Raw genomic sequence first — 22,401 nt, forward strand, 5'->3', positions numbered from 1 at the left:
TCTTTTTTTTTTTTTCAATCACTTCTTCAATTGAAAAAATTTTTCGATCGATTCTTTACTGAAATTCGAACGATGGATTTATTTGTTTCGTCGAATTCGTAAAATATCGAATTTTTGAGGAAGAACAACGTAATGCATATCGTAGGAAAGATTTAGGTTGTATCGGTAAAAGGATGAATGGTATCAACGATGGAAAAGATTTTTATTTAACATCGAATAGAGAAAACTCGATAATTTAATACCATTGCGTAGACACGAGAAATGTGAAATTTTTATTACAGTGATTACCATTAGGACTAGCGCTAGTTTTAATTAAGATATACTAAAAGGATATTAAACTTGTATTATGATATATAACGAGAGAGTTAGGGTGGTTTGGACGGCATTTTAATCGCCACAATAAATATGCTAATCGTTCGTCGTCAATTCGACGATAGTTTGTTCGATGTTGGCTCTAATGTTTTATAGTACACTTTACGTTGATATAAATTTTTATAATTCGTGTTAACCATGAAAATTTATTCGAATTTGATAATTTAGCAATAACTAAATATCATACATTATAGGCTTACTTACGCGAGAGCAAAAACGGTTTTTCCTGTTTTTTTTTTCCTTTTTCTTTTTCTTTTTTCCTTTTCTTTCTTTCTTTTCTTTTTTCTCACAACGAAAATGTCAAGGACACGTTTTAAATATACATATATTTTCTTTTCTTTTTTTTCCTCCTCCTTTTCTTTTCACACATATAATTTTATAAAAGAACAAGCATCAAATTTTTCTTTTACCTTTTTCCTTTTTTTTTCTTTTTTTTTTCTTTTTTTCAATCATAGACACACCTCCTTCGAATAAGGAAAAGAAGATTGATCTATGAAAAATATTGCCGAGCCCGTATATCTCAAGAGGCCTCGAAACGTTGACTTTGATTATCCATTCCATTTAGACTATCTTCGAGTACCTCGAACTCTTCAAACTCCATCTTTCCAAAATCACTTCCATTCTTCAAATGATTCTCGTTCACCTGCCACCTCGTCAGAGCACTCTCGTTAAATCTAGCGTGATAAGTGGATTTAGTATCTTCGTAATTTCCTATCTTGAAATCGGCCTTGAAGAGTTTCGCCGTATCCCTTTGCTCATCCTTTTTTGGTTCCAATCCAATAACGACAGGTGGTTCTCTCTTCGTTTCCGTACGATCTTTCTTCTCTCTAATCTTTTCCTCGTCCTTATCCTTAGTGTCAATACTAGTAATCTCGATGCTTGGCGTCTCAACTATCGTATATTGTCTCAGATCAGGGGTCACATCTCGATTGGTAACTTTGGATTGTCTTTCTACGAGCCTACCGGTAAGTTCGAGCCGACTGTCGCAGGAGTTGCTCTTTACGAGTTTAAATTTAACGTAATCGTTGGTCGTCCGATCGATTCTTTTGAATCTGTTTTCGATCGAAGGCGATACGATTGGTCCGTTACATGTGTTTACTACTTTGCCACCGTAATAGGTTACCGAGGTACCACATTCACGTATTTTCTTCAAAACGTCCTGAGACACGTAATGGCCTGGCCCACTTTCGTCTAAACCATCGTCGTCGTAATGGCAATCTTCGTCCTCCGAGGACGTACACTGAACTCCACTACCAGGATCCGTGTCGGGATAATCACTGGAAACACCCGAACTAACACTCCCAGTGTCCCAATTATGATTATGATGGTGTTGATGATGCTGGTGGTAATTCCGTGAAACTTTGTTCTTCGACGAATTCGAATCGCACGGAGAGGTATGTCCGCTTCTAGCCTCGAACGATTGCGCTAATATTCTGGTTTTCGATTCGCTTCGATTCGTACCGTCAGGCTCGTCCTTGGTTCCGATTACTGAAATAGACGAGGACGTTGACTTCTCCATGCTCTCGAACATTCTGGTCAAATCTTTCGCTCGGCTCGAACATCTGGATCAAAGGAAAATCAATGTGAAATGAGAGTAACGAGGAATAACGTCGTAATGTTGTCGATAGACGGATAATATTACAATTTTTAACGCACCTGGATATCTCCTCGCCCTTTTCCAGTACCTCCTCGAAACGAGATTCCGAATCGATACTAGTGAGATCCTTCATGCTAACGCTCTTTCTATTTTTACAATCTCTCTCCGCGGCCAAATCGTTTGAATTTTTCTTCCTCAAGGTATCCTCGAACATACGTCTAACGTTTCTAACCGTATCGGGATCGGGTAATTCCTCGTCTATCAATTCGCGATTAACCCTTATAGGATGATAAAAGAAATGTTTCCTGATCGAGGATTGTTTAACGATTTTACAATTTCCCTCGCACTTTTCATTAGACTTTTTCTCTTTATCGCTATCATCCGTCGTAATTTGTATCGTATCAGGAACTTTGCCGCTCGCGTCTGATCTTCCCTTTCCAATCGTCTTAGAGGATTTTCTTTCGATCGTTTCTGCACGTACTGGTTCGATGATAACAACGTTGTTATCCAGAAGTAGTTCCTGGAATGAGTACTCGCGGAGATATTGCATAAGACCGTCGTATGTGACGTCACCTCTTGCACTGCTATACATATTTTTACTGAATACGTTCGACTTAACGATCTTGTAACGAACGTGATCGAATTCTTGAGTATCGGTCGGTGACTCGATCGAGTCCACGCAACTCTTCGATCTCGTTAAATTGCTATATATTTTTTTCCCATCGTTCTCGTTGCACAAGCTAACGTCGTTCTTGTTCCGGATTATACTCGAAGGATCACCGTCGTCGACCGATCTTCTTCTCGTATCAGTTTCGATCTCGGAACCCAAGCCAAGATCGGAACTTTCTGATCGAGCCTCGAAACCTAAGCTACCCTTTACCACGTTACAAGCTTTGCCAAGTATGTTAGACGTCTCCTTGACTATTCTCTCGAACCTGCCTTCTATCTGCTTAGTCTTCCCGACAGCTTTTACGAAAGTATGATTCTCGAACACGTTCTTTATGTTTTCGATCGCGGATCCTGGTTTCTCCTCTCGAGAGACAACGTTCTGTAAAAGAGAAGGAAAGAAAAGGGGAAAAAAATATACATATGCATACATACATACATACATACATGCATACATACATACATACATACATACATACATATATATATATATAGAGAGAGAGAGAGAGAAAAGAAAAAAAATGTATAGAAAATTCAAGGTCAAGACTACTTTCTAATAGACTCCAAAGAATAAAGAAATCATCGATTTCGATTATTGAACATACATGAATCGTCAAATTTCCATCGACGTCCTCTTTGCTTCTGTCAGATTTCATTTTGGACTCATATTTGGAATTTTTATAATCCTTTCGAAGGTCTCGTACTATCTCACACCTCGTTATATCCTCGTCATGAATATCGATTTCGACTGAGCGACGATGCGGTCTCTTCGTCACGTCGTTATCGACCACTTTAAGGATCTGCGGTCTGCGCGACATCTCTTCCTGTTCCTGTTCGTCGTTATCCGAGATCCAAATCGTCGTTGAATCTTCCTCCTCTCGTCCACCTAATTTCCGATTGATATTCTCCTCGTGAGATGTCACCAAGGTCACATCCGATTTACGATTATCTTGATCGACTCTCAACGACAAGGACGATCTATCCTCTTTCCTTCTTTCCTGTTCAACGTCTTTCGTCGACGTTGAAATCACCAAGCTTCTCTCGTTTTCTAAATTCTGCAACGACTCTGGACTATTTTCACCTCGGTCCTGTCTCTTTAAAAGAACCGACGAACTTCTCGTTATTTCGCCCTTTGATTCCCACTTGCTCGATTTGAAATCTCCTTCTTCCTCTTCCTTTTCCAATTCTTCTTCTTCTTCTTCTTCTTCTTCTTCTCCTCCTTCTTCTCCTTCTTCTTCTTCTTCTTCCTCTACTTCGTCCTTCTCGATCGTAACAATTTCCGGTTTAGTCGTAGCGTGACGTTTACATTTCTCCTCGTCCGTCACGTTTCTGCATTTAACGTTCACCCTCTCCTCGAGCCCCGTAGACAATTCTTCATGACGTTTATGTCCCCGTCGGATACATGTAACATCGTTATCCCCTTTTATTTCTATATCAGAGAAATTATTATTCCTTGCGTCTTCCTCGTCAAATTCCAATCGTACGTTCGACAGTGGTAAAAGATTTAATACATCGAAATATTCCAACTCGCTTTCGTCCTCGAAGAGAATGCTATCCAAACTGCGATGTTCTTTGCGCTTGCGCTTGACCTATGATACAGGCAATGCTTCGGTAAGATAAAGATTTTTTTTTTCTTTGCCCCTTCCTTCTACCGCACCCCTTGCCACCCCAGCATCAACCCTATTCACCGATAACCCGCGCTCCGTATCCGAAACTCTCGCGATTAATAGGATGTCGGAAATCGGAAAGCTAAAAAGAAAGGTCAGCAGCGACAGCATCAACGACAGCACCAGCACCAGCAAACAGCAATGAAAAAATAACTTTCATAACGATGAATGCAAAAGATGAAAGGTACAAATTTTATTGGATTCCTTTCGCATTTTTCCTTTCTTTCTTTCTTTCTTTCTTTTTTTTCTATCTATTTATTTTTTTTGTCTTTGTCGAGATAGACAGATGAGAGCTAGAGATAGATAGATAGATATAGATAGATTGATAGATGGATAGATAGATAGAAGAGATACATCGGTACGTTCACGTAATTGAGAGATTCTGAACCGCAGCATTCAAAGTTGACCTCGTTCAAGGGAATCATGAATTCGAAATGGCACAAAGACGGGTTGGATTAGTACGTTCGTCCTTTGAGAATGAAGCCAGCGCACGGTGTGTGTTTCTCAAGCTTATTACTCGTTAATTCAAAGTCGATAACGTCTAAGAGAGACGCGAAGCTTCCAAACACGGCAGGTTAAAACTTCCTCCGACTGCTTTATCGTGAAGTGTTAATCATCGAATGAAATATTCATGTTAAAACCTGTTTAATGTTTTAGTAGATTTAAGTGGTAGAAGAAGAATATTTTAGGAATGATATAATATTTATGTGCCAAATAACAAGTGTTAACATTTTATTATTTTAAGCCGAAAATTTATTATTAAATTTTGTAATCGCTCGATCGATCGATTCGAATTACCTGAGTATAGATACAATCGATACTACGATTGCCTTCGATGGGCCAATTATCTTCGACAATATCCACCAATCCGCTGACCGTATCCAATGTCTGTACACTTCGATAACGTCTCGGTGGTTCGGGCCAATCGAGAATATTGAGGCGATCCGGATTAGAACGATTTGTTGTTCGAGCATATGCCAATGGATTAGGTAAAGAAGAGAGAACAGGTGGAATCGAGTGAAGTCCGCATGTCGATCGTGAATAACCAGACTTTATCTCGTTGAATCTGTCGTAAGAGTCTGACAAATGTTGCTGACTCTTGTAGAGCCTGAAATGAGAATTGTTAAGGTGCGTTATAAAAGGATTCTTTATCTTTCACGGGAATATTACGATTTTACCTTTCGAATCTTATGAAAAAGAAAGAAAAAAGGAAAAAGATAGAAAGAGAGAACTTTTTCGTTTGTAAGAAAAGAAGAGAAAAAATGTTCTTTATTATTCTTTCGATCGAACACTTTGGACTCTCATGAATTAACTCGTTCTTACTCGTGAATATGAGAAAAAGAAGAAGAAGAAAAGGAAAAAGAAAAAGAAAAGAAAAGAATGTATTGGTGCTGTCTGTCGAAGGTCATATTCGTTTGATCAAAAGTCAACGATGACTCACCTATCCTTAAGAGAATTCCGATCGATCAATTTGGCCCTTGGTATCAATTGATGCCTTCTGGGTAGATCATAGGTCGACTCTCCCAATTGAAAATGTCGTGTTTCACGTTCCTGACGCGATTCGTCCTCCGATATTACCGCAAGGCTCCTTGTTCGTTTCAATAATTTCCTTCTATCCTGGGTTGATTGGTTCCCGTGAGTTTCGTTACGGCTACCCTCGCTAATAAATAATAGCGAATGTCTCGATTTAATATTTTGTCGAAATGCGTCAGGACGAAATGCGTGTTCATATTCGATGTTAAAACGAAATAAATGTCGCAAATCGTCCTTGGAAGGTGATACGAAACCTTTTTTTTTTCTTTATCCTTTGAAAAGTTCTAAAAAAAAAAAAAAAAAAATGGACGGAGAGATAAAATAAGAGAAAAAAATATTTTTCTCCCTCGTTGTTTATCCATTCGCGCGTTGTATCGTCGATAAAATTATTTCAACTGGAAGGAGAAAACTGTTGAGCAATAAAAACAAAACGTTTATCTTTTCAACGTTTTACAGGATTTGTATGTTCGCATAACAAATCGTATATCCGATTATTCTCGATTATTGATGGACGTTAATTTTATTCCGGTTTAATTCCGACAGACTCTTGCAAAGAGAAATAAAATAAAAAAGAAAAAAAAAAGGAAAAAGAAATAAAAGAAAAGCTTTTAAATACGACAAAACATAACTAAGTACGTACGTGTATGTATGTAGTTATGTAGACGATACGTAATATTCCGATAATGAATTAATCTCGATAATATCGATTTAAAGATCAAACATTTAATATGTCGAATATGTGAAATGACTTTTTACTTTTCTTTTTTTTTTTTTTCTTGTTAATTATCTTTTTATACGTCTATTCTTTTTTATCTAACTTTTTTCTTATTGTATAATTTCTGATATTTTCTTTTTGTTTTTTGTTTCTTTTTTTTTTTTTTTATCATCGAAACCTAAAGAGAATAGCAGATTTTATTCTTGCAACGTGCTTATCTCGCTACAAATTCATGCTCCGGGCACGTTTGAAAACACACAACCTAAATCAGTAACGCGTATTTCGCTTTACGTAATCATCGATAAAATGGCTTTTTGCTGTTGCTTTAAAATGCGCTCTGATATATCGATTTAAAAGCTTCAACGAAAAGAATAAGTCACGTAGAAGATTTGTAAAGGGTCAAGTTAATTGTTTAATTGTCAATGGACCGTATCCAACGCGAACGATCCTTGCCCTTTAAATCGAGCAAATAAAGGTTCGCAGTTTTCATTCTACCTTTGTCTTCGTATATTTATTTATTTATTTATTTATTTATTTTTTCCTTCTTTCAAACGATATATAAAATAGACGCGCAATTCTTTTGTACACGTTATACAAATCAAACTTTTCTACCTACTTGTTTTTATTTCTTTAATAAACCGTACGACTAGTAGATGCCCTTTAATGGTAGGTATTACGTTTGATGGTAACATACAAGTACGATAAATTTTAATAACGACTCACATATGTTACTCCTAAAAGACCGATAAGCGATAAAAGTGTAAAACTTTCCTGCCATTTTTAGGTATACTTCTAATCAATAAACTATCACGCAATGTTGTCATATATCAAGGTTCATTATCATCACTATTCCTTTTCGAATACTGGCAGGTACGAAAATTAATATATGATTAAAGTTTGACGTTGTATATTTCACGAGTCTTAAAAAATAAAAAAGAAAAAGACACAAACAAAAAAGAGAGAGAGAGAGAAAGAGAAAAAAAGAAAAAAAACAAAGTGTAACTCCTTTCTAGCAAGTTTATACAGAATATTATTCGAGTATATATAAGCGAAGAATAAAAGTGGTCATAAAAAAAGAAAAAAAAAAATTATTCGTTCTTTTTCGATATTAAAAACTTATGTTTGTCGTTTCGTTTGCGTCAATCGATTATATTACCTCGAGAAACGTTTTCATTTATAAAAAGAGAATTTCGCGCGTTGATCGGTCGGTCATTCAATAGGCACGTCTCTGCCGTATTTATCATTATCACGTATAAAACGAAAGATCAGATAATACCTATTGAGAAAAATGACGTCATCGTATTGTATCTGTTGCTTCGTCGTGAGAAATTATTCTAATATATGTATGTAAGTAAGAAACGCATCGAAGATCGTAGAGAAGTATAAAAATCTTACGAGAAAAAAATTCGTGTCAAGATCGGCTCGAATGCGAGTCGTTAATCGTGCATGGAAATAATTAAAAGGATGTATCAATGATCGATATACGAGAGAGAGAGAGAGAGAGAGAGAAAGAAAGAGAAAGAAAGAAAGAAATGAATAATAAATAAGAAATGAAATACAGAATTTATAAGTTATAGGATATCGGGAGTACTTTTATCTTTTAAAGTTTTTACGATCAACGAGGTGCTGTTGAAAATAACGTTCATTATGGTCCCGTAAATTGAGATCTAAAAGAAACGAAGAAACGCCGAGCCTTTTTACGGCATCATAGCGAAATACAAAGAAAGGTTTTTCCTTTCTTATCGTAGAAAGAACGTTTTCTTCGCACGGTGAGGGATTACAGAAAATCTTCGAAGCACTTTCTCCTCCTCTTTCTCCTCCTTCTTCTTCTTCTTCTTCTTCTTCTTCTTCTTCTTCTTCTTCTTTTTCTCTTCTTTCTTTTCGTTGCTTGTCTTAAGGCTTTCTCGAGACGATTCGACAGCTTCGATCTTTCTTTTTATTTATTTATTTTTTTTTTTTTTATATAGAAAAGCTTTTCCTCGACGACAAGGAAACAACAGCGCCATCAGCGTCGTCCTTTTTTTGACATCATCTCGACGATAAACTCTCGTACGATTAAAATGGCATCCGACGTGTCGGATCGATAAATTCAATTTATTCTTTCCCTTTTATCGATCGGCAAAAAAAGGAGTTTGTGGTCGCGATATATAAGGGTAAGCATGGTGAAAAGAAGAAGAAGAAAGAAAACAAAAAGGATAGAAAGGAAACGAAGAAAGAAAAAATGTATGATCGATCGTTATTTTTAGTTGGATAAACCTTTTCCAAAGTAAATCATTATAAGATGAAACGTGATAGAGCGATCATAATAGATCGACGCAAACAGGAAGACTTTAACGATCTCAACGAAGAGACAGAGAGGAAAATAATAATAATAAGAAGAAGAAAAAGAAGGGAGAAAAAAAATAAAAAAAGAAGTTAGACGAAATCGTTGTCTCTCTTCTTGAATCCTTGAAGTCGAGAAGCAAAGAGCGTATCGTCGTCTCATTGTGTTCGCCTAAGCACGACGTATCGTTACGTAAGCTTATCATTCCTTATCTCGATCATCATCCTCCAAACGATCTTTTGATTTAGACTCGCACGTTTTAAGATTTAAGACTAAGTTGCGCCTTCGGATATCAAATTCTTATTTTCTCTACTTCTTACGAGAATTTACGATACTAGGAAAATTACCTTAAACGATATTTGTCAGTGGTCAGAAAAAGAACGCTGACGTCATTTTCTAGCTGCCAACGAATTTATTTACGTTTCTCATTTTCTCAAGCATCTCGAAGGACGATGAGATAAATCAAAACGTAGCTACGCTGGTTTTCCTTTCTAAATTACAAAAAAATGTAAAAAAAAAAAAAAAAAAAAAGAACCTGAAAGACTATCATTCACACGCTATTTCGCTAATGAATTATACGAATATAACGTCTTTGTGTTACGAATATTTATTAACGAATATTTATTTTTCTTCTCTCTCTCTCTCTCTTTTATTTCATATCTGAACGTGCATCGTTTTCGATTTGAACGTTTTAACATACAATTGTTTTCAACGTCGTTGATTCAATCGTTTTCTTTTTACTCGCGAAGGAAATAGATTTTTTCTTTTTCTTTATATTCTTCTTCTTCTTCTTCTTCTTTCATTCGACTCCACGAATCGTTTCCACGGAAAAATGTCAATGGATCAACGAGCTTGATCTACCAACGTTGAATCTCAATTAATTCTAAACGAAGCCGAAGTGTAAGAAGAAGAACTCGAAGGAATACCTACGTTCGCTTCGATCCTTGCTAGAATCTTATTGATATTCGAATCGTTTTTCTTTCTTCGACGAGGACTATAGATCAACTTTCAATCGCTTTAAGACTGCAACGGATAAATATTTTTTCTTTCTTTCTTTCTTTCTTTTCTTTTTATTGATAAGATTCACTCTCGTTTTTTCACGGCTCCTTTCTTTTTGCAAGTCCTTCGATTTGAAAGTAAACGCATAGAGTTTTAAGAGCGAGTAAAATCAGTTATCAAATACTCGATGAAACTTTGAAAACTTCTCAATCGAGAAATTTTCTTCTGACAAAGGATACTCTTCCTTATGTGATATATTTCGATCGAATGGTATTCCTCGATGGTTACGTGCACTTTCGAGGATATGATCGTAACGGTACGTTAGAGTATTCCTTGAGAATCAAAATGAATTTCGATTTCCGTTTGGACAAACGAACATTGTCATTGCAGTTGACCGGCCGTTTAACAACTGCACGAAGTACGCGAAACGCGATAGGAATATCCTATGACAGTAGATCGACCGGAAGAAGTTCGAAGTGGTTTCGACGAACGTTCGATACTTGACATCCAGAAGAGTCCCTAGGCGAACGTGTACGTAAGTAACTATATACGTATGTAGCTTTTGCTCTTTCGAAAAGTCAAACGGCGAAGGTCTCGAATTAACTCGACGGAAGATACCTTAGTTCGAGGAAATAAATTTTAAATTGAAACGAACGTTGTCTTTACTATTCTATTAAAAAAAAAAAAAAAAAAAACGAAGAAAAAAGAAATTCATCAGAATTATCCCTAATAATAGATCCCTTTATTCCTTTAAATCCGATTATACACTTTGACGCTGCGAAAAGATATTAATCATTTTTTATCGAACGAAAAGTAGGAAAAAAAAGAGGAAAACATATTAATAGAAAAAGGGAAATTTTACTCGAGCGAATGAAATTATCTACAAAATGGCTGACAACTTACGAGATATATACGCGTACGAACATATCCGTGTAACACGCTCGTAATATCTTATTAACGAAGCGAATGATTTTTGTGTAAACGAAAAAGTGACGCTTACGAGATAAAAAGGAAGAGAGGAAAGGAAAGAAAAGAGAAAAAAAACTGACCTAATTAAGAAACAAATTAATTCGTGATCTCACCGTTCTCTTCTCGGAGCCTCGCCTGATCGATAATCGATCGTTAATGTCTCAACTTGACGGTCAAAGAAGAAAATTTTTAAAACAAAAAGAGAAAAAGAAAAAACTGATATACACAAGAACTGACTAGATTAGTTCACGAGGCACTCGTTCGAGAGTTCTCGTTCGCGATCGTCGATGAGAGATGACGGTGATCTGTCTTTCGATCTCGAACGGAGTACCGGCTTTTCACTTTCTCGTTCGCGGATCGACTGACGGATATCGTTGTAAGCAACTCGAACGATCGTCGTCGTCGTCGTCGTCGTCGTCGTCTGTGCACCTGTCCGTCGTCATACACTGATACTAGTACCTACTTTTGTGTTTGTGTATATCAGTGTCCAAGTATACACTGTTTGCTACCAGCAGAATCGTACCTTGTATTTGCAGTCACCGATTGTCGATTTTCTGGTGGGAGTAGTCATGGTATACCTTAGCCCCGTGACGTCATTACTTGCCACGGACCAACAATTACTTGGTAGAGCAACGAAAGTTGATATTAATTCTCTGCTACGAACGATCGTAATAAAAAAAAATAAAATAAAAAAGAAAAAAAAAGGAAAGAAAAAGAGAAACAATTTCCTATAAAACTGTCGTTTGCAACACTTTTTTACATTTAACGATAAAATAAGAATGTTTCTTTCTTGGGTCCTATAATTCTTTTTTGTTTCTCTCTTTCTTCCTCTCTCTCTCTTTATTTTTTTCATGTAATTCTAATCCTCGATCGAATTTTTTCTTTTCTTTTTTTTTTAATCGATCGGATAAAATCATCTCAAAGGACTTATCTCGTATTTCGTTCTCAAAGACTAGAACTCCCAGAGGATTAATGTTCGCACATCCGAAGTAGTGATTTAGAGTATTAGTGGTTGCCTCTCTAGATTATCGTACAATTTTGTTTAAACTTCTATATAAAATACTATTTATAGAGAAATACGGTAGATAGAGTCGTAGGATTTTACCATAAATAGAGAGATAGAAGATCTGATTTTCTTATTTGCATTCATGTCAAGCTTTAAAATTCATTTGAAATTGAGGTCGTGAGGTATGGCGTAATAGCAAATAAAATCGGACATGTTAATCTGTCATAATTCGTCGAATAGAATTGATTGACTTTTTCATCGGGAAATTAAGAATCGTTTGTGTTTGCATCTTACAAATGTTTTAAGAAATATTTAAAGAAATTAAAATATGTACATTTAAAGAAGACAGAGACAGATAGGGAAAGGACACAGATAACATATCATTATTCTAGACATTGACTGGTCTCGTGTCACGGGCATCAACCGTACTCAATGTCGAAGGTCGACGAAACTCGTGGAATCATTGTTAGTTAACTATGAGTCTTTGAGGGTCAAATATATAAATGGCCATGTGCCACATTTGTCTGTTTTAACAAGGACCACTTTTGTGCGCATTACTTGCATTACGTCGACGAGAGGATTCGAATCATAAAATTAAGTAATCTTACATATTATTATTTAATATCTCTGAATCATCTCACAATTAACGTATTATGTATAATATGCATAATATGCGGTTATTCTTTTTCTTCCTTTTTTCTTTTTCCTTTTTTTTTTCTTTTTTTTTTCTTTTTTTTTTTTCATTACATCACAGGAAGTTCCAACGTCGAAATAATTTGTTTAACGAAGAAAAGAAGGAAAAAAAGGAGAAGAAAAAAAATAAGATAGGCACATATTCTCATTCGAACAAATAAAATATGAAATTCTCGACTCTGAGATTAGAAAATTTGCCCTCGAGATGTTATTTTTCGAAAGTAGGATCCTCCTCAAGAAAGTAAAAAGAAAAAAAGAAAACAAGATAGAACAAAATTTTAAGTGCAATAAATAAGAATGTAAATCGGCCAACGAGCGAACTCGTAGAAGCGTGATGGGAATGATAATGTTGAAATTAAGCTATCGCTTCTTTCTTCTAAAATCAAAAAAAAAAAAAAAACAAACAAACAAACAATATGAATTTATTATCATTATTATCGCAAATCGTTCCAAGTTGGAACTTCTTCCGATATTTAATATCTTTAATAATCGAAAATTCAGAGATATGCTGATTCGAGTTGTCGAATAAATAATAGGATCCTTCGAAGGAAAATAGAAATTTTTAATCTATAGGAAACGAAGCGACAGCCATTTATTTTCAGAATGTTTTATCCTTCGCTTTTTCTTCGAGCTTTTCTTGAAACCGGATTTGGCGATATCTTAACAGTTTTCAGGATATTTAAAAAACCTGACACCGTGTCAAGGACACGAGAGCAGCATGCGGAACGACGAAGTTGTTTTACGTTTATCGTATTCCTGACGCCAACCGAGCATATTTTCTATTCGAGTTCCGAGGTGAAAATCGAATTTGTGTTAAGCAGAAAATGTCGTTTGGTCGGTGTTAATTCGAGCATGACTCACGACGAGTTTTTAAATTTAAACTATCGCCTATGACGTTTTTCTTCCTTTCTATTATTATTATTATTATTATTATTATTATTATTATTATTTTATTCGTTAATTCTATCAATAATATTTTTGTTTCGGGAAGTAATTTATTTCCTGGTACGAAATCAACGTTCCGATGATTATTGTAAATTTTGTTAGCCTGCGTGCTGTAATAATCAGTATAATTAATCAAATAATTCATAACATTCATTAAATTGTTATGATACAACAATTCAAAGCGATTGCCATGAAATAAAGTCAAGAGCAGTATACATTAATTCTTTTTTCTCTCTTTCTTCTCTCTCTCTCTCTCTCTCTCTCTCTCTTTCTTTCTCTTTCTCTTTTTCTCTATTAGTAATTAGTACAAAATAGATATTTATATAAGTACAACGGCAAAGCGGAGACGCAAGGGGAATATGGATAATTAGCGAACGGGATACTCTAATTGGCTCGGAGCGTATTCGTATAGTATTATACTAACAATAAGATACATACTCTTGTCCCACTTTTCTAACAAATCGCTTGTGAATCGTATAGCGTGGTTATGTTAGTAGAAAGATTAAAAATATATATATATATAAAATAAAATAAAATAAAACAAAAAGAAGAAAAAGAAAAGAAGATCCTCCTTCGTTAATTAAAAATATCTTTCGAAGGAAGAGAAAGAGATATTCAATGAATATTTAATTCTAATACTTCTTTCTCTTTTTTCTTTTTCTTTTCTTTTCTTTCTTTCTTTCTTTCTTTTTTTTTACGTGTTACCCTAATAGATGCCGAAAGAAATTTTCTGGTTCGTTAAAGAAAGAAGAAGGGATTGAAAATGTCTCTTACGATTCACTATAAATTTCTTTCATCCGGTATACGTTTACATACATGCATACATACATACATATGTATATATATGTAACGAATGTGTTCAACGAATCGAAAAGCTCTCTAGCGGCCAATGTCACGCGAAACCACGAATAAGAAAGTAACCATAATACACACTCAGGGTTGGGTGCTATTTACTCTTCTACTTCTGTGCAAGATACGACACTTTCCTACGTGTCACTCTACTTCCATTCTTTTTTTTTTTTTTTCTTTAACTACTTTATCTCGAGTATCCATTTCGTTATACCACATATTCCTCTTTCTTTTTAGCTTACCTCTCTCTCTCTCTCTATATATATATATATATTTTTTTTTCTCTTTTTTCTATCTCTACTTTAACTTTAAATAATTTTCTTTTATTTTAACCTTTACATTTTCGCAGAGAAACTAATCTCTAATTAGCAATAAGCTTAATTAATATCCTTGATATCATTTCATTCTAATCTTTCTACCTAGTTTGTCAATTAAAATCTATATATACAATATAAAAATTTATATACATAGTCGTATATATCCCATTGCTATTCCATAATTTCATAATTAAGAAGAAAGGAGGATTACGTTAGCTGCTAGCTTTTATCACTTTCTTAATTACTTCGAATAATTTGATACGTTCTAAAGATAAACTCGATAATCGTTATACCGATCTGAGATAAAAATAACGGAGATTTTTTGCAGAGCATTAAGAAAGATCTTTTTATGGAACGAGAAAATCTTATTAGGGAAGACGACAACTATCTATCTAAATATCTATCTATCTATCTATCTATCTATTTATATATATATAGTAGACAACCAATTGTAGAAAACTAGTTCGACTTTTCCAACTTAACGACGTCAGACGTTCATCCTTCTATTTAATCGCTTATATCGTTATATCGCACGCTTTCTATGACGGGTTAATGAAACGCGTTCACTTTTTATACTTACATACATCTTAATATTTTCAAGACACGGGTTATAAACTGTTCCCACCGGCGAAATTCAAATGTTCGATTTGCTCGTTGAAAGTACGGAACTAGAGTACTTTTTGAAAGTACGGTATCGGGGAACTGATGATAACTTTTCCGTGAGTAGGTCGCACCGAACCGAATGTAAATTTACAAATCGAAAGATCACAATCGATATAAATCGATCTCCCGTGGTCTCTCCGTTTGATATTTTTCCGATTCCATTTTTTTTTCTTTTTTCTGTTTGATTTTTTCAAACAGATAAAACACCGAGAGATCTATTTTATTCGATTTATTTTTGTTTAATCAGTCTCGATATAACGATAAAAAAAAGGAGCCTCGATATCGCGTGCTTACTCGGAACAAACTGGAAACAGAAGCAGGCAACTACCACCCTACCCAGTGTTTCCCTTTCGAAACGATGAATCACGATGTTGTCAGGGGTAACCACAGTGTTCCATGCGAAACGAATGTACTACAGTCACGTGTAACACTCGAGGAACCCAAATGACCCTTCACCTGCCGTCATTTGAATCACCTGGCAGCAAAGGTACGAGTAGTAGTCGGTCGAAGAGTCCGGCTTGTGTGCTGCAGCCTGTGATTCATGAGTTACGATCGCTCAAAAATCAGCATGCACACGAGAAACATATATTTCTTAACTTGACGTTTAAACCATTTGTGTTAGAACCGATAAAAAAAAAAGAAAAGGAAAGAAAAAGAAATGAAAAATTCCAACTCAGCAATAACAGTGACCATTGCCGTACGATTTAACGCGAACGCCCTTTAACATTTTCTTATCGTAGATTTGAATATAATTTATCGAATGTATACCGAGTAAATTCAGAAATCGATTATTCAAATCGGTGATCACTTCGTTTCGCATCGATGATTTTCTATTTCTCAAATCGCGTCGTACGATTCGAAAATTTATTCTTCGAACTACGAAGTTTTCGGTCTTTGGAGAAGCAATTAGGAAGTTCGGTACAAGACGATTAAACTCGATTACTTGAAACGTCGTTAAGGATTCCACGTGGTCACCGAGCCGCACTTTATCGTTGAGAGAACTACTCGAGAGAGAAATTAATGGTTACCAGAAACCAGACGTGAAAGCAAGAAGTAATCCGAGATGGAAAGAAACGCAATATCGAACCCATCGATATCTATGACACACAGTCGGAGGTGTTTCGTGGAATGAAAATCTCGATTGAAATCTCTTGCTCTCGTTATCTCATCAAATTTTTTTCTCTCTCTCTCTCTCTCTCTCTCTCTCTCTCTCTCTCTCTCTCTCTCTCTCTCTCTCTCCTTTTTTTCTCTTTTAATTTTGTTTCTATTTGTTCTTCCTTGTTACTTATTCCTTTTTCTTCTTCCACTTTATATCGATGACAGAAAACGCGTACGAACGTTTTATAAAAACTTGAACCGACGCGAGTCCGCTCATTTATAGAAATTTTCTTACGCATACACTTCGATTATCATAAAAGCCAACTGGACGAGCCAATGAACCGAATTATCATTTCGTTTTAGATACAGAGATTTTAATCTATATCGTTCGATTTCCAGGGATAAGTAAACTAAAATAAACTATACGAATTTTATTTTACGACGCTCGTATTAGTTATATCTATACGCTTGTAACCATTCTTATCGGTGCGCATCACGTTCAAAACTTGTTTCCCCTTCAATGGTTATAGAGACTATCGAAATATCACGAACTGAAAAGTTTTCCAAGCGGAAGAAGAGGCCAGATATATAATACGCTTTCGGTCTTTGGAGAGAACCTGTTCTTACCTAATCTATCTATCAAACTTAATATTTTCCACGCTTGGAAGATGCCAACCACCACTATCATCCCCACCAACCCTCCTACCCCCTCTAAACCTCCCCACCCTCCATCACCCCCCACTTTCTGCCGCTGTCTTCTTTTACGTAATCATTCACCTTCCTTTTTTACTACGATAGAAAAATAACGTCGTTGGCAGTCGCAACGTATATACGGGTCGTGTAACGAACTCATTATTACGTAAACGAGAAGATCCTTTTGCGGATTCTAACAAATTGATTCTAAGCCGTAATACCAATAGATACGAACCAAACGATTTTAATCACGTCGGTGCGAAGAGTGAAGAAATTTTATGAACTTTCCTTTTATCGACAAGATAGATCGAATGACGAGAAAGAAAGAAATCTCGAGATCGTTTCTTACGATTTGAATTAAAACGATCCTTGTCTCGTCTCGGGTTTAAAAACATAAAAGTAGAATTGAATGATCTTAGATTTTATATAGGTGAAAAGACGTTTATATACGTACGTACATACGTACATCTATGTATTTATATATATATGTATATATGTATGTATGTGTTTGTATGTGTATATAGAAATGAGAACGCGAGAGACCATGGGAAATTTTTAGATAATAATCACTTTTCCACTTTCACATGGATATGATGTAGGTAAATAAATATGTTGATGATTTTATATAATTTATGAAAATATATGGAGACACGTTAACTGTCTTCGTTAGAACAGTTTTATTTTAATTTTGTAAGAGTCTACGTTTCGAGTTAATCGAGAATGAATTTAAAACGGAAAATCTCTATTCGCCGAGAGATTTACCACGGTAAAGGTATCTATGAGCCATCGAAATTTTCCTACGCAATTTCCCCAGAGACTTGAAAAGTACTCGGCTACGATTTCTCCCTATGGATACTTATTATATTTTAGTATTCCTTAGCACAAAGAAACTCGAGTGAAATTTTGAAAAGGAGTCTGTTTGCTCGTCACTTTTATTTTATCGTGTCTCACTTTTTCTTTCTTCTTTTATTTATTTTTTTTTCTTCTTTTTTTTTATCTCCTTACGATCAAAAACTTTTCGAAAATGATTCTATTAATATGATGCATCGGGCAAAGCGAAGAGTTTGGTTTATCAAGTACTTAAAGAAAAAGAAAAAAAAAAAGAAGTCATAGAAAAAAGTTACAAAGCCGTACACTTAGCGATATTCGAAGCAGACTACGCTTTAAAATAATAAAATAAAGAGTAAAGTCAATGGAGAGAAAAAAAAAGAAAATAAAATAACGCAAAAAACTCTCAACTGTGAGAGATATTTTTCGAATACGTTTTCCTTTCACGAATTTTTGCGAATGTCAATAAAAAAAAAAAAAAAAAAAAAAGGAAAGAAAGATAGAAAAAAAAGGAGAAGAAAAAACGAGACGAAGAAAAAGTAAACAATTTCGTTGATCCAGATTAAAAAAAAAAAAAAAAACCAAAAAAATTTGATATCGAGAAAAATACATATGCAATTTTAATAACTACGTTATGAAGAAAAATATTATCTCCGAGACTAAAAGAAAAAAGAAAAAAAAAATGAAAAGATTAAAATTAAGAGAAATGTTTAATGTGTTACCTGTTCAAGTTGTCTTCCGGCTCACGATCGACGAATTCCATCGTGACTTGATAATAAACTATCTTAACAACGTACATCGTGAAAATTAGCGCGCGACTATGCGTGCGATCTCTTGCAAACTGACATTTCGTTTACGTTCGTTCCGTTCTTTTTTTTTTTTCTCCTTTCTCTCTCTCTCTCTGTTTCTGTTTTTCTTTTTTTTTCTTTTTCTTTTTCGAAGCTTTCGGAGCACGGAGTGACGGAAAAAAGAGAGAAAGAGATCGAAAGAGTCCGATAGAGAACTACAACAAACGGCTTTCCACGCCGTCGACGAGAATGTTTTTTCAAGGTGCGTGTGACAAATTTATATATACATATATGCGTGCATGGATACATGTATTATTCTTTGTTTCTTTTTCTTTTTTGTTTGTATCGTCTGAGTTTAACGTGTGACGCGTGGTTTGTTCATATATAAGTGTGTGTGTGTGTGTATGTGTGTGTTTGTATGTATGTATATGTATGTGGGTGTATGTTGGTGTATATGCGTGCATGATTGCCATACACGTGTACATTGAAAACGGATATCCTGCGTTCCGCTACCTTTACCTTTCCCCTCGCGTTCAACTTTGATGCTCTTTCATCCGAGTTACTGTACGTACATACACGAACACGTACATAAAAGTATATTACTATATACGAACTTCGCTAATTATCAGTTCCTCTACGTTTATCCCTTGCATTTATATACATACATCGAACGATTGAAATTCTTCTTTCTTTCTTTTTTTTTGTGTGTTTTCTTTTTTCTTTTTCTTTTCTTTTTTTTTTCGTTAGACCAGATCGACTTAAGAAAAATTATTTTTGCGCGAATTAATCGGGTGAATAAACTTCACGTAATTCTTTTTATCTTATCCGAATGACAACGACGATTGACGCCGAATTAAACGATTGAAGGAAGATGGAAAAGGAAAAAGAAAAGAAATCTGATTAAAATTCAAACGAGATCGAGGGATTTATAAGTACGATAAAAATTTATAACGATAAAGAGAGAATAAGAGATAACGAAAATCCTCGCAGTTGTAGAAACCGTATAGATTATTTTAATGTACGTTCAACGGATAAACGAGTTATGGTTAATCTATTGGAATATTATTATATAATTATGATCGATTTATAGATGAGATTAACGTAGATATTCCGTTCTCGAAATATTATCTATAGAGATATATACATACATTTTATATATATCATACATTATGTCTGTGTGGATAAATGCACGTGAGGTATGATAATTGTTTCGAAAAAAAAAAAGAAAAGAAAAGAAAGAGAGAAAAATGGGCAAAAAACATTTTCCTTCATAAGAGAACGAATTTTGATATGAAATTAACGTGGAAATAAATGCACGATAATTTCGAGTTCGTCTTCGGTTCTCCGTGAAACTACGAATTTCTCTGGAACTTTAGAATGTTTGTTAATTAGCGAAACGTATATATATATATATATATATATATATATATATATATATATAAAATTTTGTTATATGCTCCGTGGAAATGAATTTATTCGGGTTTAAAACGAAATATAGAAATGAACCTAGAGCGGAGACGAACGATATTAATCGATGAAGCACGTTCATAAAAAGTCGATGAATTAAAAATCACGATTTATATCTGTGCGATTAGAAATATATATATATATATATATATTTTAATATATATATATATATATATATATGTATGTATCGTATATTTCTATATCAGCCATTGTATTCCGGGTGCACAAACGAGAACTTATTTGCTTTGAAATTTCGACCTGGAGTCGACGGAACAGATGTTCTTCGCAAATCGATAAACTCGATTGTATTCAATTAAATCAAACTTCATCGTCGTAAATCGTTGTAATTAAAGCATAATGTCCGATTACAATCGTCATTATGAAGTAGGAACGAGCTATCGGCAAATCGATTTAACGGTACAAAGTGATAATTCTATATTCAAGAATTATTTTAGAATAGGGTCGGTCGTTCGTCTATCTCTAGAAAAGTCTTACGAACGATATATATCTTTTGAAGAAGAATTTTAACGGTTCGTATCTTCGTTTAACTAAACGCGAAGCTTCTATACGAAGTTCGCGTAATTAGACCAAAACCGTCTTAATAAGCAACTGCTACGACCGTTGCAGCGAGCTCTACTAATTAAATATTAATCATTACCAATCGTAACGCGATATATATTCGCGAGAGAAAGAAGAAGAAAAAGAAGAGAAAAAAAAAAGAAAAAGAAAAGAAATATTAACGCTCTAGCTAATAATATTCTGGATTTTAAATATTCACGATACATGTATTCTGATAACACTCGCGAAAATGCAAAGAAAAATGTCGCTGTTATATTATATTTAAGAAACAAAATAAAAAAAAAAGAAATCAAAAAGTACTCGTAGAAAAAAATCGAAATAGAAGGTGGCTGAATGAGAGAATGAAAAAATTAAAGAAAATGGCATGCAAATTGTAGAAACGTTTAAGCGACGTGTAACTGGCATTAAGTATAATAATATGATGATACTGCGTCGGAAAGTAGGTGTAAATGAATTCGCGTCTGGCCAAAGGAATTTAGCGCTTCACCGATGATGTATGGATAATGTATGTATGTATGTACTTAAATACGTATGTATGTACGCGTAAAACGTGTACTTTATTGGCGTGAAAAAGAACACTTTGAAGAAGGAAAAAAGAAAAAAAAGAACAAAATTATCACTCACCGATAACATCTTTGCCGTTGCCTCTCGTGAACCCATAAAGCTTCCCCAAGACTATGGGTGCCACTCTGCACTCCGCCCATGGTCGATTCTCGTAAACGAGGAGACCTATCGTAAATCCGTAACCATTAGAATCCTAGGAAAAGCTAAGTTATAGATACTGCGTATACGTGATCGCATTTCTCTTCCTTTTTTCTTTACCAAGTATCGATTTTTTCCATTTTTCTTTTTTTTTTTTTCCTTATTTTTCTCTTCACTTTTTCTTTTTTTTTTGCTTTCTTCTTTTATCGTAGAGAGAGCTTTCGTCTAAAAAATTTTTTCTATGTTGCTCTATCAAAAAAAAAAAAAAAAAAAGAAAGGAAAAAAAAGGAAAAAGAAAGAAACAAAGTTTTTAATAAAAATATCAAAATCCTGTATGAAGGAAAACAAATTGATAGGGAACGTTTTCTTCTCTTCTCTCTTTTTTATTTATTTATTTATTTTTTTTATCTTTACTCTTCGTTTTAATCGTGAAAAATCATATAAAATGTTCAGCCGTAATATAACTTCTAAATTGACCGGTAGATGACACTGTACGCTTAGTATTTCTCACAAGAGATACGTTCGATGGAACGTACATATACCGAACGAGAGTTTCAACGAGCTTTGTGAACCGAGATTTGTTCCTTAACGTACATTTTTTCGTGAAAGGATCATTACCGCAAGGTTTTGATCCAAATAATATTAACAAAGAAAAACAACTTGTTCTCATCGATGTTTTCTTCTGATCAACGAGGTCTCTATTTTTAAGCTTTGATTTCGATGCACGAGTGAAAATAAAAGAATTCACTTAAAGAGAAGTGATTCTCAAAACTGTCTTTGATCTTTCAACTTTCTTATCTCTTCATATATCATTCTCTCCATAGCAGAACACTCAAAATTTAACATCCATTTGTCCTAAGAAAAAACTGTTCTTTTGACTTTTTCTTCAAAGAAAATAAAAAAAGGGGTCGAACTTTGAATAAAAAAATACT

At 34.6% G+C, this 22,401-nt stretch overlaps 2 protein-coding genes across 4 annotated transcripts in view; one reads left to right on the forward strand and one right to left on the reverse strand.

Moving 5' to 3' along the window:
- Positions 1-22,401, forward strand: part of LOC127062573 (calcium uniporter protein, mitochondrial) — a 49,131-nt gene that overhangs the window by 18,819 nt on the left and 7,911 nt on the right. The window contains exon 3 of one of the 2 annotated variants that reach the window (XM_050991047.1): positions 18,876-18,983. The exons of the other annotated variant lie outside the window; for it this stretch is intronic. Coding sequence (XP_050847004.1) covers positions 18,876-18,983 — 108 coding nt within the window. The remainder of the gene's footprint in view (positions 1-18,875; positions 18,984-22,401) is intronic. 2 annotated transcript variants of the gene reach the window in all.
- Positions 220-21,496, reverse strand: LOC127062565 (protein javelin). 2 transcript variants are annotated; one of them, XM_050991018.1, is made up of 6 exons: positions 21,392-21,496; positions 5,744-5,962; positions 5,101-5,410; positions 3,241-4,224; positions 2,029-3,017; positions 220-1,934 (listed from the first exon to the last, which is right to left on the reverse strand). In XM_050991018.1, the coding sequence occupies exons 1-6, from the start codon at positions 21,469-21,471 to the stop codon at positions 893-895; spliced, it is 3,624 nt and encodes a 1,207-aa protein (XP_050846975.1). In that variant the 5' UTR covers positions 21,472-21,496; the 3' UTR covers positions 220-892. The 2 variants fall into 2 exon arrangements, with proteins under 2 accessions (XP_050846975.1, XP_050846976.1); XM_050991019.1 differs by lacking the exon at positions 21,392-21,496 and adding an exon at positions 18,656-18,763.

The sequence above is a fragment of the Vespula vulgaris genome, chromosome 3 (genome assembly GCF_905475345.1).
Source record: "Vespula vulgaris chromosome 3, iyVesVulg1.1, whole genome shotgun sequence".
NCBI classification, from domain to species: Eukaryota; Metazoa; Arthropoda; class Insecta; order Hymenoptera; family Vespidae; genus Vespula; species Vespula vulgaris.